Source organism: Myripristis murdjan, chromosome 1 (genome assembly GCF_902150065.1).
Source record: "Myripristis murdjan chromosome 1, fMyrMur1.1, whole genome shotgun sequence".
NCBI classification, from domain to species: domain Eukaryota; kingdom Metazoa; phylum Chordata; class Actinopteri; order Holocentriformes; family Holocentridae; genus Myripristis; species Myripristis murdjan.
In genome coordinates, this window is record NC_043980.1 from 27,616,221 (window position 1) to 27,634,951 (window position 18,731).

The 18,731-nt window shown below is 40.6% G+C and overlaps 1 protein-coding gene across 2 annotated transcripts; it reads right to left on the reverse strand.

Moving 5' to 3' along the window:
* Positions 1-1,615: 1,615 nt before the first annotated feature.
* LOC115361675 (PDZ and LIM domain protein 3) lies at positions 1,616-17,704 on the reverse strand. Of its 2 annotated transcripts, XR_003928436.1 has the most exons (8): positions 17,515-17,704; positions 10,947-11,098; positions 10,647-10,731; positions 9,834-10,021; positions 7,080-7,207; positions 4,647-4,758; positions 2,730-3,227; positions 1,616-1,780 (listed from the first exon to the last, which is right to left on the reverse strand). XR_003928436.1 is itself a non-coding variant. In XM_030055228.1 (7 exons), the coding sequence occupies exons 1-7, from the start codon at positions 17,605-17,607 to the stop codon at positions 3,038-3,040; spliced, it is 948 nt and encodes a 315-aa protein (XP_029911088.1). In that variant the 5' UTR covers positions 17,608-17,704; the 3' UTR covers positions 2,205-3,037. The 2 variants fall into 2 exon arrangements, 1 of the variants encoding a protein (XP_029911088.1); XM_030055228.1 differs by lacking the exon at positions 1,616-1,780 and having other exon boundaries at positions 2,205-3,227.
* Positions 17,705-18,731: the final 1,027 nt, after the last annotated feature.

Sequence of the window (18,731 nt, forward strand, 5' to 3'; positions counted from 1 at the left end):
ATAATAATGATTATTATTAACTAAGCTCATATTAGCTAAGGCTATGCTATATTGTATGATTTGATTAACTTAACAAACTCTATATGTTAACACAATTGTGTAAGTTAATGTTGAACTATGAGGATTTGGTAAGATAATGTTTCAGACTACAGTAGGAAAGGAGAAAGCATAGCATATTTGCAGCTAAGAGAAAATGGCTTTTTATTTACCTTCATCAAAAATTCTTTGCTTTTACTTTACTACTTAGAGGGTTGAGAGTTCACCTCTCCCCACCTTCTGAGGATGTATAATTAGCTTTATAAGTCAGTTGTTACCTGATGCCAAAATCGAAGGGGGATCTAGTTTCTGTTTGGGTCTTCAAAGACCAACCAGGATCCTGCTGTGTCAGAGGATCTAGTCCTCATTTCAATTAGAACATTATGCATGCTAATTCGCTCAAGCTTTATGACAAACAAATAATACACACTGATTTTAAAAAGCAGACGTTTTTCACACAATTCAATGTAGTCACATTGAGTCAAGCCTGTGAAGTTTTTTCATATGGAAATTGTTTATTGTATTGTTTATAATTTATTCTCTAGTACCCAACCTGCATCCATCTGCCTATGTGTCAAGGGCTTCCTGTGCGATCGCTCCGAGGCTGAGGGTAGGCCCCTTCATCTCTTCCCCACCCCTCAGGGCTATGCGCTGAGCCCTCTACGCCCTCTACACCCACGACTGTATCCCCACCCACTCCAGCAGCATCAGCATCAAATTCACTTACGATACTGCGGTGGTGGGGCTCATCTCTGAGGGGGATGAGTCGGCACACCAGGACGTGCACAGGCAACAACCTGGTCCTGAACACCACAAAGACTAAGGAGCTGATCATAGACTTAAGGAGGAAAACAGATATTCAGCCCCTGTTCATCGGCAGGGACTGTGTGGAGAGGGTCTCAGACCTCCGGTTTCTGAGCGTTCACATAGAGGATGAGCGTCAACACCACTGCTGTCATCAAGAAGGCACAGCGGAGACTGTACTTCCTGACTGTACTCAGGACTAACCAACTCACATAAAATCTGCTTGTGTCCTTTTACTTTTTACTGCTCTGTAGAGAGCATCCTGACACACTGCATCTGTGTGTGTGGCTCTCCAGCTGCACGGCTGCAGACAGGAAAGCGCTCAGGAGGGTCATCACCACGGCCCAAAAGATTATTGGCTGCACTCTCCCCTCCCTGGGTGATCGGTACAGGTCCTGTTGTGTCAGGAAAGACATTCTCTGTTTGAACTTCTACCCTCGAGCAGACGCCTCAGGACACTGAAAGCACAGGCTACCATATTAAAGAAGAGTTTTTATGCCAGAGCAATAACTGCACTAAACATAGCAAAAACCTGAACATGTTGTAAATATTCACCGTGCAATACTGATATGAATTGTGCACCATCTGCAGAATGTGAATGTTTTGTGTGTGAAATGTGTCTTTTTTACTTCCTTTTAGACGCTGCTGAATTATTTATTTCATAGTTTTTAGATGCATAGTTTTTATTGTTTTTTCTTTATTGCACTTAAGGATTGCATTTCAGTTTCATTGTACTTGTACAGTGACAGTAAAGATATCTTCTATTCTATTCGACCTCCAGAGCTGCAGGCACTTTTGGGCAAAGGACTTTTGTTCTCTGAGTGACGGCTGGAAGGCTGCTCCTCCAGCTGTGGGCCCTCTCTGCTCTTTGTTCAGCCAGCGTCCACTGATGTGGCTCTATGCCTCATTCATCTCTTCAGCCGATGATCAAGTCGTATCACTGTTGGTAAAAAAAGTTGCACATGAATGCAAGCTTCCTCCTTTTTCCAAGAATCCCCTGCGTAAGTATCCAGAGAAAGCTGCTGCTGAGAGACAGGCCTGCCCCTCCTGTCACGCAGATTGAAGCAGCCAGGTTCAAGAAGTAAGAATCCAACCCTCTAGCAAAAACCTACACATCATAGGGAATTTATTTTAAACCATTTTGTATTAACCATGCAAGGATGAGTTACCATCAAGCTACAAGAAATTAAAATCATGATGCATGCTTCTATAGAAGCTGTAAATCTATCAGATTTCCACTTTGTTTTTAAGAAATTGTGTTTTATTCAAGAAATTCAACATAAGTGCTACACTGCCCGTGATCCAGAAACAAATTTCTGCAGTAAAGGATGTCACTGTTACCGTGGAGATGTGCCAAAGTTGCCTTTTTTTTTTTTTTTTTTTTTTTTTTTGTATATGAATCCTGCTAACTTCACTGGCCAATGTGCACTAGCAATCTTGCTGGCAAACACATAAAAATAGTCAAACTTATTTAACTATAAAGCTTTCAAATTAGAATAACAACTAGAGCAACATAATATAAAACACTCTTTTCTATCTACAATAAATCAGATATCACAATAATCACTAAAGATGCATGTGACTTCAGACAGGGTGCAAAAAAGCAATGCTTTATGGGAGGTGTAGTTCAAGTGCACAGTCTTAGACCGTTGCTTTCTTGTCTTATTTCCAACATTTATGTATTTGTTTGTTTGCTGTGAACTAGAAGGTCATGTATCATCTCTTAGCGGGTCTTATCAGTTCAAGCTCTAAAACTCTTGATTTTCTAAGTACAAATTTAGATTCAGCATCATTTTCAGTTTTTTTAGCGACATCCAAAAAGTAAATCAAAGGAAAATACAGTATCCATTGCTGTATGTTTTTAATTAATTATCTATTTCATCCATTACCTGGAGTCTTTATAGGAAGTTGTGAGAACTTGGTGAGATGAAGGAGGCAAGTGTCTGTGTCTTAGTTGTGACTGACTATGATTTGGCTCCTGAAACAGAAGTGCTGAAAAGTCGATACAAAATGTTGCACCTTTATGGTAAGGTATGAGAGAAAAGTGTATTCCAACTAAAATCATTGCAAGCCTACGTGCAAAATGTTGCACACAGACAAGATCAAAGTGTAAATGAACATACAACACAGATGTAGGAGTGTCTGGTGAGTGTGTGTGTGTGTGTGTTTGTATGTATATGTTGATAAAAGGGGACTTCTATGCTGAGGGGAAAGTCGTGATGAGGTCGTGTCCCTCTGGTGGCCTCATTCTGGCACGAGCATGGGTCTCACAGTACAGCTGCCCCTCCACAAAGAAATAGCCCTTCTGTTTGAGGTTAACGTCACAGTCAGAGCACACAAAGCAGCCGGGGTGACGGTATTTGTCCCGTGCTTTCACAACTGTCCCCCTGTCATATAAAAGACAGATAGAGAGATGGAGAGAGAGGAAAGGAGAAAGAAAGTGAGAGGGAGAGATGTCAAATAATACCAGTTTACTGTATTTCTAGCATCAGTTTTAAAGATTACATAAAACTATGCTCACTGATCCACACAGTGATAGACATTTTCTCCTTGATCACTGCAAGAAAAAGGAATTGTATATAGATAGCAATACATACAAATAAATAAATAAATAAATAAATAAAGAAGAATTAAATTTACTTCTGAATTCTCATTGGGTGAATACGAAGTTGAAGAGAGTTGGGAAACTGGAAAGAGTTTCAGTTCAACTCAGTCCAGTTCAATTTTAATTGCATAACATCAAATCATACAAATAAAACTGAACTGAATTGGTGGAAGGTGTGCACTGGATACTGGACTTATTTTGGTGTGTGTTTGGTGTGACAATATATTATATACAGCTTACAAATTTTGTACATTGCATCCCATCCTTTATTGTTTCCTTTCATTTATGTCGGATGTACAAAGTTTGATTTGGCCTGTCTCAAATGAAAGATGACCAACGTGGAGGAAACGTGGTGATATCGTTTGTCGTGGCTCCCCGTCGTACTGTGAGAGAGGTCCAAAGATGGCCGCTGTCACGGTCTTGTAACCAAAGATTGTGTAACTGCTGCTACGACCTACTTCTACTAACCAACCAATAGGAATGCAGCATGAATTGGCACAGTGATCAGTGTGACACTGGCGCTAAATCAAAGGAGCAAAACAAAATGACGACAACCGGGTCCACATTCTCCTCCTCCTCCTCCTCGTCCTCCTCTTTGGATTTTTGTGCAGACACGTCAATAACACAACTGGAACGGCTCCATTCCTGCCCCTCATTCAGCTTCATTGTTTACCACTACAGCGGCACAGACGGATGACACACTCCGATGATGTTTTCTTGTGTATTGACTTTGCGTTGTAGCCTATAAGAGTCGGTGTGATCATCGTCTGGCCGCTGTTGGGTTTAAACCCAGAAAACGGGCAGCAGCAGTGGACGTTTACAAAAATATGAAATAGGTGATTGGATCAACCCTCTGCCTATCATCAGCTAACTTGTCCAATCACACAAACCACAGACGTAGTTTGAAAGCAACAAAGCTAAACAGACAGCAGTTTCCTGTGATGGTGAAAATGAGCCAACATATTGGTAAGTATTTCGCTAGTTTGTTGGTATGCTGGTCCTGTGGCTTCCAGTCTAAAGCTTCAGCTGAGGGATGGTTTCGCACGTCAAAAGAAAATAAACACGCGCCGTGAACCAGGTTACAAGGCGTGATGATCACATACACCGGATGTGCAAGTACTGTATGTATTGTTTGAATGTGAATGGGAAGTGATACTCCTATTAGTGATACAATAATCATTTACATGCTCCTTTTACTTACACAATGCCATTCCCACACTTGTCACAAAGGGGCAATTTCTGCAGGTTTCCAGCAGGCGGAGTTGGTTTGGTTGTCGGGGCTCTTACGCTCTTTGTCACAATGGGACGAGAGCCTGCCCACACAGGAAAGAGAACACTCAACACAACAGCCATTGAGACATAAATATATGGTTGGAACAAACATAAAAAGTGGATTGTGCAACAGGTTGGACACAATAAAAAGTAGAGTCGCCTATAGCCCTCTAACCCTTTCATAATAGCCTCCATCTGATTCGAGCTGAGGCTTGAGTGGGAAAATTCTGATTTGAGATGTGTACCTTTAACTATGCAATATTGAACTTTTACATAAGCCTTAGGTCATTTTTATAGCCGGTCCATATTTTCAGCATTTGCGATATCACATGCTTTTGTTGGAACAATAATTCAAGGTTAAGGTAAAATGTGCTGCCATATTAACAGAAGGGAACATTTTATGGTGCTGCTGCTTCATAAAAATATAAAACCACATACTTGAGTGAGAAAATTACAACATATCTTCCAACAAAGCTCCATTTAAAAGAAGCTATCATTCAGCGAGGTGTTGGTGAAACACGTTGCTAAGCAGTCCTTTTCAAACTGATTGAGAATCTATATCTCTATCAATCTACCTACTCTAATCTGTTCTACAAGATATGTGCAATGATTATACATTTTGGTTCTAGCAGCTACATGGAATTTTCATTTTGTGTTGATTTTTCGGAGCATCAGTGGACAAAAGCAGTGGTGATACCTGTAACAATAGGAACTATTTTTTGGTTCCGTGTTGGCACACGAACTTGTTTTGTGTGACACCTGAGTTATCAGACTGTGTTGAATGTACCTCACATGCTGAAGTTTTATTAAAGTCTGTAACTCAGTTGGGTTTAAACAGTACAAAGTGTGTACGCTTCTTGTGAGTACAGAACAGACTATAACAATACTGTTAACACAGGCCATATACATGACAGGCATTTAAAATAACAATATAGAAACAGCCTTCTCACTGATGGGCTTGTTTGCTTATGTGCCATTAAACTGAGACTGTCTTATAACCAGTTAAAAACATTAAACATTAGGTTAAAGCAAATTTTAGTTGCTTTAACCCAAATGGGGGCCACAGGATGCTGGAGCCTATCCCAGTGCAAACTGAGGAGAAGGCAGGGAAAGACACTGGAAAGGTCACTGGTCCGTCACAGGCAGATACACACACATTCGCACCTCTGAGCAGTTTAGTATCTCCAGTTCACCTGACCTGTGTATCTTTGGACTGGGAGAGAGAGGGAACCCACACAAACCCAGTGATTCCAGTGTTAACCAATACACCACCATGACACCCACTTTGTATTATAAACCAGAAACAAAATTTGTTTCTTAGATGATTTGAACTCCAGACGGATCAGCATTTTGAGAGCACTTAACCTCCGCATGGTGACGTATTTCTGAGTGTAACAGGATAGACATGTGGGATTAACATTGGGAGGAATTTGATTTGAATGTTGAAAAGTGGGTGTGTCATAACAAACATGAAGATTTATCTCTGGGCCGCTAAAAGCAGAAGAATGATTGGCGGGTGGATGTCATGATATTATTGGTTGAAACTGGTTGATTCATGCCTACAGAATTTCCCTGGTTGGGATCAATAAAGTATATCTATCTATCTATCTATCTATCTATCTACATAAGTGCACAACATATTTTGTTTGACAGGAGGAAAAAAGTTGACTTTTATGTATTAATTAGCATTTGTTGTTAAATAGATGCACAATATAACCCGGGATATGATATAAAAGGGTTAAAAATTCATCTCAACTTAAAATGCCCACAAAGTTTTAGTGACTTTTCCAGCTTCCTGCACACCATGGGCATGCCAAAGCCATGGCACATTGGGGGCTTCCAGCCTGCAGCTGGATGCTTCTCCACTAGGAAGAACGGGCTCCCATTTAGTTTACATAACATGTTCTTCCAGCAGGCCGTGAGAACGGCGTGACATATTACACACACTGATGTTAAAAATTAGAACTATAAAAATATTCCAAAAGAAGGCTTTGCAAATTATAAGTTATGTCTTCTGTGGTAGGAAATGAATTCAACATGTTTATTAGGCCTCAGGGACACAAACAATGTGTTTTAATGACACATTTTGAATAATAAAAAAAAAAAAAAAAAAAAAAAATCAAGAAAAATGATATTGGAGTACTGATAATTTTACCTATAACTGCATAGCATTAACAGTGCAAAATGAGCATGCATTTGGACAGCTTGTCTTGCCGGCTTTCAGGGTGAGCCAAAATACTTCACATTCTTTTCTGTATCTTTGGTCATTTGATGGGTTTTATTGGCTTTTACTTCAGCACTTTCATAAAGTGGATCAGCAGTGTTGTGAAAGTGCATCATCAGGGAGAGAGGAAGAGCTCACCATCACTGTTTACGAAGTCCTGCAGTGCTTTGAATGAGCCTGACTGCCGGGGCTCCTGTGGCTCTTCTTGGTCTTTCTGTAACATCCGGTACACATCAGAGTCCTCGATGGATGTTAAGGTCTTGGAGCTGAACAGGACAGACAAACGCAAAACAAACACAGATTCATACAAACACACAGCATAATGCCTGGTCATGGACACAAACACAAACACAAGTACGTGGCACAACAGTGTATCGGTGTGCTACGAGTCACCACATGACTGTGACACACGGAACCATTTGCATCCATATCGCAAAATCTACCCAAAATCCATTTATTTGGGAGGGATTACTTCACACTATTTGCAGATCTGATCCATGGCAGCTGGGACCGTCTTAACTAGTTTGTCCTGAACTTGTGGGCAAGATCAAGTGAGAACAACCAGCTGGAGATTACAGAGATACAAGAGGGGCAGATGACCTTAAAAGGAGATAAAGAGATGAGAATGTGAAAGGAGAAACAAAATATGCAGAGTGAACCATTCTTCGGAGAATGAGAGGATGATTAATGAACAGTTTTAGCTGTTTCTTACATCATGCAGATTACACAACATGTCCTTTTTCAGTCCCTTTTTCATGTAACAGTCACTTTTTTGTCCAGACTTTTGTTTAATAAAAACTCCAGTTGGTTTGTATGTATCAGTATCATGGTAATCTACTGATGACTGAGATTTTGGTGGCATAGCTTTACAGTCTACTCCACATTATTCTATGTTTCAAGCAGGAACAGCACAGAGCATAGCTTAGTGTTATCAGCTGACATGAGCCAGGTTTCATGTGAAACATATCTATCTCACTCGCAAACAGATCCCGGTTAAGCCATGGAAGGGCTCATTCCTGTGCACTTTGGTAATATATACTCATTGTGACACACCATATATCTGGTAGCCTAATGATATCCACATGACTTCCCAGGAAGGCTGAATGTTAACATAGCAAATCTGGGGCAACGTCAAGCAAAGTGGACGACGCCTCCCAACAGCAACTGTGCGACTGGCAGAGGGTGACCCAGATGGTGTGTGATGTAGCCAGCAGGTAGACTTCAATAGCACAAATAGCAACAAGTAACAGCATAACTGCATTATTACTCAACCAGCACAGCCTTCTAAAAGTTATGTTTCCATACAACTAAAATCTACTCTTAATTACATTTAGCAGGAAACATATCTTGTTGTCTCTCACATATCTTTCTTTCTGGCTTACTGGTGCCATGTGGTGAGGTTTAGGCACCAAAAATGACTGGCAGTGCAATACAGTGTAACGTAACGTAATGTAAGGTAATGTAATGTAAGGTTATGTAATGTAACATAACATAAGTTAATGTAACATAAGGTAACATGACATAATGTAACGTAACATAATGTAACATAACATAATACAGTGTAACATCATGTCATATAACATAATATAACGTAACACAGTGTAATGTAACATAACATAATGTAACACACTATGGAACATAACACGGTGTAATGAAATGTAATGTAATGTATTGTAACACTGTAACATAACATCACATAACATAACATAACATAACATAACATAACATAACATAACATAACAAAACATAACATAACATAACAAAACATAACGTAACAAAGTGCAATGTAACGGAATGCAATGTAAAATAATGTAAGGTAAAATAACGTAAGCTACAAACACCTTCACTTAACAAGGGACTCAAACTTGGGTCGTCTTAGTGAAAATAATTTTTTTTAAACCATTCACCGCCCCACTCATCCCTCTAATGTGGACTGTACGCTAAGTTATTACAAGCCTTTATTTTAAGTTTATTAAATGTTTAGTTGTATGAGAACAAAATTTTTAGGAGACAGGGTCAACTCAGCACTGACTCAGGGAGTCTCCTGGATAAATAAACAACAGGATTATGGTATGGCCATCGCTTGTCATGGTGTAGTCAGATCTGAGTTCAGTCTGAGGATATTTTTAGCACCAGTGTGACATCACGTGCAGACTGGAACACTTGAACAGCAGCAGGAGTGGAGGGAGCATTAACAGTAGCAGATGTAGTGGTAACAGTGGTGGTGGTGGTATATACTATATATTGCAGGCTGGGAGCATTATATTGTACAGTGCTGGGTAATGAGACACATGGCCAAAATCAAAGACTCCTCCATTGTTCTGAGCACCAAGGAGAGTTGTGTTTGCACTGGCAACATGTCTGAATTCAGGTCAGAGTTCCACAAACATGCTGGCTGTGTAAATTTTTTTCAGATGCCGGATGTGACTGTTTTCATTTAATGGGAAAGGCAATTTCTGCACGTTTTTTTTTTTTTTTTTTTTTTTTTTTGCTAATCTGACCAGACCTGAAATGTTTCAGCTCAGTTTCTGAGAAATGTTTTTTTTTTTTTTTTCCCATGGTGCTATCGTACTCATGAGCCACATCAATCAAGTTGTGAAATACATTCAAACATACTCAGTATAACATTTTATTGTATTCCAGTCTCAGGAACAAAACACTGCAACATAATTGTTGAAGTGAGTCTAAAGAATTTGAAACTCAGTGATTGGCTCTTTCTTGAGGAAATACACTCTGGGACTCAAAGCTGACTTATTTCACAACATTTTTCACAACATTTTTGTGTCCACATTCAACTTTGCAAACTGAAAAATGAATGGGAATTTTATTTCTGGAGCCATGGCCACCCAAAATAACCCCACCCACTTTGCAATTTTGTAACAGATCACTCACGCCTCAGGCTTGTTGTGGACAAGGCCCCGGATCTGGCCCTGCATGGCGTCCTGGATATTGCCTGAGGAGTAGAGGCCTATGGGAGTGTTGTAGGCTGTACTGACCACCTGACGGTGGTCGTCGATATTTGCTGCTGCAATAAATGGCTGAGCTCTTCGGTTGTGAGCAGTCCCAATGGGTTTGTACTCCTAAATGGAAGGATACAGGAGGCAGGGAACAGGGAGTGGGCACAAGGACGAGGAGAGCCAGGAATTTAGACAACAGTTAGTAATTGGATGAAGCAGAGAGGCTAACATTTATTATTATCTTTAATCAGTATGGACTAGGGCTGTAACAATTCATTGACTGCATCAGTGCACTGACTTAATTCTGCCAATTCAACTGTATTAATCTGCTACAAATAAAATAAATCACTTTGACTTCAGCCTGAATCAGTATGAAATACTCAGAATCAACTCACTCACAATTCCTAAAAAAGATCTAGGAGAATACTATGACTTTCATTTTTTTCTCAGTAAGGATTTTTTGTTTGTTTTATAATAAATAGCGTTTAATTGTTTAAGTAATTTCTGCTGTCCGAAAAAAAAACCTATAGCCATACATTAATAGATGTTTATGTTTGTTTCAACTGGGGTAAAATTTTGGACAAAAGTGTGGAATTGAGTCACTGATTCAAATCATGAAGTCAATCGAATTGAATGGTTAAGCCAAAGATGTACATCCTACGTATGGATCCATTTTACACAAACACACACACACACACACACACGCACACACACACACACACACACGCACACACACACACGCACACACCTGTTGCTCGGCTTCCAGGTTGATTTTGAATGGATGGGATTTACCGTCCTCTGTAACTTGTGGTGACCACAGTCTGGTTTCACCCCTGAGAAGACATCATGGCTGCACAGTTAGTCAGCACAACACAGTGTGAGTGTGTGTGCATGTGTGTGTTGGCTATGAATTCCCACCATAAACTATCAAAATAGGTAAAAACCTGTGCTTGGCATTCTAGGGTTTCCCTGCCATTTTACAGTGAAGTACAATGACACTTGGAAATGCATGTTTTGAGTGTGTCTGTCTCTACAGTCTGCATCTAACCTTTCAACAGTGAGAGAGAGCTTATTTGTGGCTTCTTTGATCTTGTTCTGGGCTTCACAGTGCAGCATGTTTGTGGCTGAAACTCCCTCGATGGCCAAGATAACATCACCAGGACACAGGTTGGCTACGGAGGCTTTGCTGCCTGGAGTGATCTGAAGGGGAGAATGACAGATGATTAAAGCTTGTGGAGAGTGGACATCATAGGATATGAAAGATGAAGGCATTGGTTAAGTGAGAGGATTTATTTTGTATGCAAAAAATGTTAAAGATGAAGAGGGAGAAGAAAGAAAAGTAGGGATAGACCAGAGGGGGAAATGATTTTGTTTCCCTCTTTGGTTGAGTATTGCAGTATTGTAATTGGAAATTCACACAATCTAATTCTTTGGAAATTGGGCGATCACATCATCAGGACTATTTTGAATGACTGCTTTTGTTGTTGCTCAAGCTGTTCCTCAGTAGAATAGTTTCTAATGTGTCTGATCCCCCACTTAGAAAACAGAAAATGACATCCTTTGTTCTTCACCAAGACTTGCTGTATGTCTTATACTCTCCCCTATCACCTGAAGTCTTCATGTACAACCCCCTCCCTCTTTGTCCCGATTCTCCCATCCGTCTCCTTTTAATCTTCTTTACACAGTATAGTATGAATAATGTACAGCTGGTTAAGCTTTGTAAAAAAAAAATTCAGTCTGCTCTCAATCACTTGCACCTCATCTCTTAGCCGACATCAGACCCCAAGGCCCCTTGTTCATAGTCCCTGCTGGGATCACAACTTTACATGACCTTTTCATATACAAGTATGCAGACAGGCTGTTTGGGTATCACCTGCCCTAAATCCAAGCCCTGCAAAATTCCAGATCCAGAGCCCGCTCTGGAAGCCAGCAGTTCAATTAACTCCCATTAGAGCAGAAGCCCAGGCCATTCTTCATCCCCTCAAAAACTGGCTGTAGCAGGAGCACAATAACACGCCGGCAAACCAGCTCTCACCGTCATATGTTAAAAACAGTAGCGACATACAGCATTGGGATCACCACCTGGCCACTGCAAAACACAGGCTGTATGAAGGTTCCAGTTTCAGAAATATGTTGCCCTGGCTGGTATGCACGCATGTAAACCGTTCATCCCTTGTCATGGAGATAAAATAAACATACGCCGCTTCCCCCCAAGTGACAGCATCCAGATGGAATATGGATGCTACTCACTGGGTGGTGATCAAGTTTAATCAGGGCCGTAGAAAATCTCTCAGGAGGCAGCCTGCTTTCAACTTCAAACTCAGCTGAACTTCTCACAGCGAGACTACAGAGAGTTCATGACCTGTGCTTGATCGTATTGCATTACGGGGCAGAGGAAACTGAGGTACATTGTATCTCTCGAAGGGGCCGTTGCATTGAAGCTTGAATTAGGTCATCTGCCTATAAATAAGCCTGGATGAGAGTGCTGAGGGGATGTATCAGGCTACCAAAAGGGGGGAAATAATTTACAGTCAGGCATTTGTTGGATAGCTCCTGTCTTGCTATATGTTTTACTACTCATGTGCCTGTTATCTGTACTGTCTCCCAGGGTCCCAGCTGTGGCCTCGGCCTTGCACAGTAACCTTTATTGGATCCTGCAGTTCTCTTACAGTTCAGTTTGTCATGTTAAATGCCTGTTTATGTTGGGGTGAATAAGAGCAATTACTAACATTCACATTCTCTCTCTCCCAGATTAGTACTTTAATTAATATGAATGTAACTGATATACTATAAGGTATCAGAGACGGTGATATTTGTTTTATCTGCAGAAGACAAAGGGGTAGGGTGCTGGAGCAAAAAAAGGCTGTCAAAACATGAAAACAACATGACACAAGCACAATTTTGCAATAGCTGCAACTATGTACATACATGCATCCACACACACACACACACACACAAAACCTTGCATGACAAATTTCAGCTTTTGCAGTTGCTTGAGGTCCAGTGATGCCTCTGGCAAGGCTCTATGACAAATGGTTCATGAGTTATGAAAGTGGGTGTGGCTTAAGTATCAGCTAACCTTCACTAATGAAAAAGGAACCTCTGCTGAGTCCAGTGATGCCTCCCATAAGTATACAACTGGTGCATGAGTTATGAAAGGGGATGTGGCAAAAAGTGTCTATGTGTTTATGTGTGTGTGTGTGTGTGTGTGTGTGTGCGCCTTTCTGTCTGTGTGTGTATTTGTAAGTCTGTCTCTCTGATCTCTCTGTGTGTTTCTACAAAGTTTGGCCGTATTATGTGAATCCATTGAGAAGTTATGTGCCTTTTTCTTATAGGCCACTCCAAATGCCACACCCCATTCTAACCAATTGGCATGAACACAAACACCTTCACACACTCACATACTTGACGTCCGTGCCAAATTTCAGCCTCCTAGAGTGAAAGTTGGGCTGCAAATGGGAAAATTTTTGTGGACCAACAGCCTGACTTACAGACAGAGCGAGCTTTAGAGCTGCTGGTTGCAGTTAAAAAGTCCGAGGAAGAGCAGGAGAATCAGGCACTATGGTGCGCTGATCTGTTTTTCATGTTCCCCGGTGAAAAGAATAAATTAACACCCTGGTTTGATTGTAATTGATTATCATCAAATATGAATAAACTCACACTCATGTTGTTGAAAACGCAAGATAAATCAGATGTTTAAGTGAAGGCGGTTAATGTTATTATATGAAAATGAGTCACAGGGTGTGAGTGGGGACAACAAACTCAAACAAACAGGGAGGGGAAATTACGAATTTAAAAAATATGTGTTTGCATTGCATTGAGGAGCATGTGTATTTCCATCTGTGTGTTGATTTTGTGGAATGTTTTAGATATGGAAATCAAGCAAAATAATAATATAAATCTTAGTAAGTAAAAAACTAAAAAAAAAAAAAAAATTCTGAATGAGCGATAAGACAGGGTCTAAATTGTTAGTATATGTGATATCTCTTCTCTTTTATTTAATGGGACAAGCTGAATGGGTACTTGAATGGTTATAAACAACAGGTGTATATTTACTGTCATATAAATAAAGTGACTATTTAAAGGTGCCCAATGCAATTTTCCATGTAAACACACTTGGTTTTGTTTACATTAATCAGCATGCTGAATGCATTTCCTAGCTAAAAAGACATGTGCAAAGCCGTATTTTGGAACATTTTGGAAGTTGCGTTCTTTGCTCATGATGTGTTGAAAGAACATTTTATGTAAACAAAATGGGACCTGGTTTTCCTGGTGTGGTTACAAACCACATTGGGTACCTTTAAGTTATTTATTTTTTTTTTCCAATTTATTATTATCATTTTTTTTTTTTTTAATTAAATGAGTATATACTTGCCAACCTCCCTACTCCCTTTTAAACATTGTTTCAAACATTTTTTTTTTTTTTTTTTTTTTGTGGAGACTGTTGTTTTTTTTGTGTCATATGTTTTTTTCTTTTCTTTTCTTTTTTTTAGATAAATCAAAATTTAAGTCATCCTGTAACCTGTTCAGGGTGTTTTCCCGCCCTATGTCCTGAGCATGCTGGGATAAGCTTCTGCCCTGTTGTGTCCCTGAATGTATTCATAGAAAATGCATGGATGGAAATCAAACCAAAAAAGGTAATAAGGTTGCTAAATAAAACAGAGTGGGAATGAATTAATGTAGGATGGATGGATAGGAAGAAGGAAATTGGCAAGGTGAGATTATTTTGGAAGTACTAGGGGGAAACCAATCTGGCTGATCTAAAATGTTTGACCAAAACTCATCAAATTGGTCCTTTCTGGACAAAACATGACAATCATTTTTGTTCAGTTTCTCTTCCCAATAGCAGGCAGTCCTGGAGTGGAAAGTGAAGATGGTGTCTCTGACCAAAAATGGCAGCGCAAGGGAGAAACTCCACTTGTGCTCATGCGAAGGCTGAGGTTCCTGCACAGCAACAGCAAGTAAGCAATAGGAATGTCCTAATGACTAATTCCCCTTATTTGCCATGTGCAACCACACAACAATGTGCATCGTGTACGTATATCAGGTACACTGGACCTTAATAACTTTCTTTAATGTACCTCTCTCTTACAAGTACATTCTAGCACATTGCTTCTTCGGTTTCTGCGCACAGATCATTTACCACCTTCCTCCCTCCTCCCTCCCTCTGCCATTCCTCTTTTTCCTAGTGCATCCCAGTCCTCTCTCATCACCGTACTCATATAGGCCGGTGAGTGTCCACTAACACAACAGGTGTGAGGTTATTGGACAGAGCCAGTGGTTTGGAGACCAAACCAGTTACACTTTTAGCCAGTCCTCGCTGGTGCCATTCCTAAATATAGACATACAGATCTGCCACATCGCAGGATTACTGGATCTCCCACATTTGATCAGCATAGGCTAACTGTAATGCTGTAACACTGCTGCACACAAATGAGCATTGACATTCATAAAAACAAGAGTGGTGTTCCCTAAAACGCACACCACACACACACAGCAGATATGTGTAAATATACACAAACATATGGGGCTGGGAAAATGCTTTATAAATATAGGCCTATATGATATATATACTGTTTACTATAATACTGTATTACTTCAGTTCATACTAATTGAATAATAATTTAATACTTCTTAGTAATCTAATGGGCATTCTTTAGTTTTCTGTAATGGATTGCATTTGTCAGTCTTTTGGAGCCAAATGAAATACTTAGAGTTCATATAATCTGGCAATTCGCAACTGTACCTCCATTCTTAATCTGCCTTCACAGCATATTGGCCTGAGCATGACCTTAATCTTAAAGGCATGGTGAATTAAAGTTGTAATCATCGTATTTTGACGAAAATTATCATACAAGACCAAATGAAGAGAAACCATAGGCGTAAATGTGTCATTTCACACGCACACACGCACACACACACACACACACACACACACACACACATATATATATATATATATATATATATATATATATATATATATATATATATTTTTTTTTTTTTTTTTTTTTTTTTTTTTTTTTTGAGAAACAACATTGTTGGACACTGCCTACTCACATGCTCTAGCCAGTTACAGTAGGCAAAGGGAGTAGAAAAATCTGTTTTTGAATGTGTTTCCCTCTAGGATCAGATTTCTCTAACACTACCTGTGGCTGTTACAAAAGACAGGCAGAAAATAAAGCTATTTTATGCATTATTTCTGTGAAATGGCCAAATTATATGTTGGGCCACTTTTTGGCATTAATGATCATACACCATACAGAAGGTGAAATTATCGTAGAAATACAATAATTATTATACATCTGGCAGTGATGGGCAGTCCTGATTGGATATTCAAACAGTGGCCATACAGCATTAAAATAGTCAACAAATCAATCAAATCAAATAGCCAATATACTGATGAAGCACTAGTAAGACCTGTAGCTATCTCAGGTCCACCAAGAGGGATGTTTTCACTTTGCTGGATGGTTGGTTGGTCTTTCCAGAGTTTAGAACAACATTGTTTCCCTACAAGGGGACCAAAGCCCACCCAGACCTGCCAGAATGGATTACTATAGAAAATCAAGCCCTTAAAACTTGATTCAGTAATTAACTTTTAGGAACTCTCAAATCTTGGTGGATGATAATGGAAGACCATACACTCCATCCCTTTAAGTACAGACTCTTCTGAACAGCTGCACCACTGGAATAGACATTGTGCACAACAGAGCGCCGTTGATCATCTCCATATCCATTCTTATCTCTGTCGATTCAGCTGCCTGCATGAATGTGTGGAGGATTTTAAGATGTTTCAGCGATATATACATAGGCTGTAGTTTGCTAAAGAATGCAAAATGGCTGTCACCAGTTGGCAAGGCTCCAAGTTACTCTGAAGATTTTAGCCTGTTAATTGACTCTAAAGAGAGGAGGGGGCAGCGTTCATAGTGTATCAGTGTTTTCTTCACCTCTCTCGCGCCTCTACATTCTTGTAGATGAAATCCACACAATGACACCCGTGCCTTTATTGGTGGTGTGAATGTTAGTAGGTTTGTATGTGTGTGTGTGTGCGTGTGTGTGTGTGCATGTGTTTGTGCGCACATGTCAGAGTATAAAGTAAGCTGCTATTTGTATCTAAGCCTCATGCATTTACTGTTACTGTGACACAGGTGCAAGCCCCATACCACCCAAACCCCAGGCGTACTCTTTCTAAAGTGAGCCATCGTGAATAACAAAGTGGAACTCAAAGCAAACATTTACTCTTTGGGTTGGGACCTTTGCTCCATGGGATAAAAGCAGATTTACATTTTGGCTGACGTGCATGTGCAGAGTGACTTACAAAGAGTGCAGTCAAAGCAGAGAGAAGGGAAAATATAGGGAGATAGGGATAATATAGGGAGAAGGGAGGTAGACAGGATTCGTTTCAACCAAGCCTGCTCACATTAGGAAATTTGTTCATTATCTGCTTAAGAGGGGGCATAATCAAGGGAGATCAATATTAAAGAGGGGAGTGTGAAAGATGAAACATCCTGTTGTGAAATGAGTAAACAGTGTCACGCTAAACACACTTTGAGGACAGCTCAGGGACAGATTATATTTGTGTACACACCCACACACACACACCCACTCACACTCACCCGGGAGATGGTCAGGGGCTGGTTGAAGTCCTTTCCTCCGGTCAGTCGAAAGCCCCAGGGGGCCGGACCGTCTAAAACTACATTGACTGGCATGTCCCCTAAAAGCGTCTCCCTGCTGTCGCACCCCCGGACAGCTGTGAAGTGGTGAGGATGTCCCTGCTCACTGTGGGCAACACAGTTAAAGAGCAGGCTATGACTAAGTTATGGAGATTTTGAACCGTCTGGGGTGTTGAGAGGGGAGGGGAATTTGGAAGAGCCCACCCCGTGAGTGAAGTCATTGGTTAGATTTTGAGAGCAGGCTCTTGTTTTATCAGTGCTTTCTCTCTCCAGCTTTTCACATTATCTCTAATGAGGAGATTCTCCTATTTCTCATACACTGCCATTACATCTGGTGGGCTGCAGTTGTCAATATTCTGCCCCCAAACCAGGAGCTACCTAACACTTGTATGCTGCCTCACTCACATCCAGTCTTGTGAGTACCTATATGGACACTTCCAGATGGAGTGAGGATGTAAGCCAGCCTCTGCCGGAGGCCAGCCCCCTCATCTCTCCTCATCCCTGGGCAGCTCTGAGTCTGGCTGGCCTCCTCCATGCTCTGGTTGACGGGTCTTGCTGCTCCTATCCTTATTTGGTCTGGAGGCACAGCTCGACGCTGAAGCCTGGAGGTCCCCCAGGCACATTCCAGCCCCTATTGATCTGGACGGGACCCAGAGCCTCTCACCGTCTTCGTTTCTGAGATCTAAACTGGAACCACGCGAACAATCCCATTTTATTCTGAGCTGGGCTTTTCACCACACCTCCTCTTTTTCTCTGTGTTTATACTAGAATGCTGGGTCTGTAGTAGAATGAGTTATTTTTCATCTCTCAGCACACTTCCTCCTCTCACACACAAACACTCCATTCTCTGCATGTGCACTCTGTTGTTTATAACTGTAGCTGGATCTTCAGTGTTTTCATTCCTGTTAGCTCAGGCCATTTTTCTTTCCTGCCTGCATATCCTTCATGTCTAAATAATCCCCCAAATAGTAAAAACACCAAATGGGCTTTATGCATCTCCTAAAACACTCTGTAAAAATACATTTAGTCAGGCATGCTAATCAGTTTTAACTTTGACAGGCTTTCCATCTCTCTATGGGTAGGTTACCGTATGTTTCCATAATGTGAATGCAAGAAAGCACAGCTAAAACATCTGGGGATCAATGGGATTTTTTTTTTTT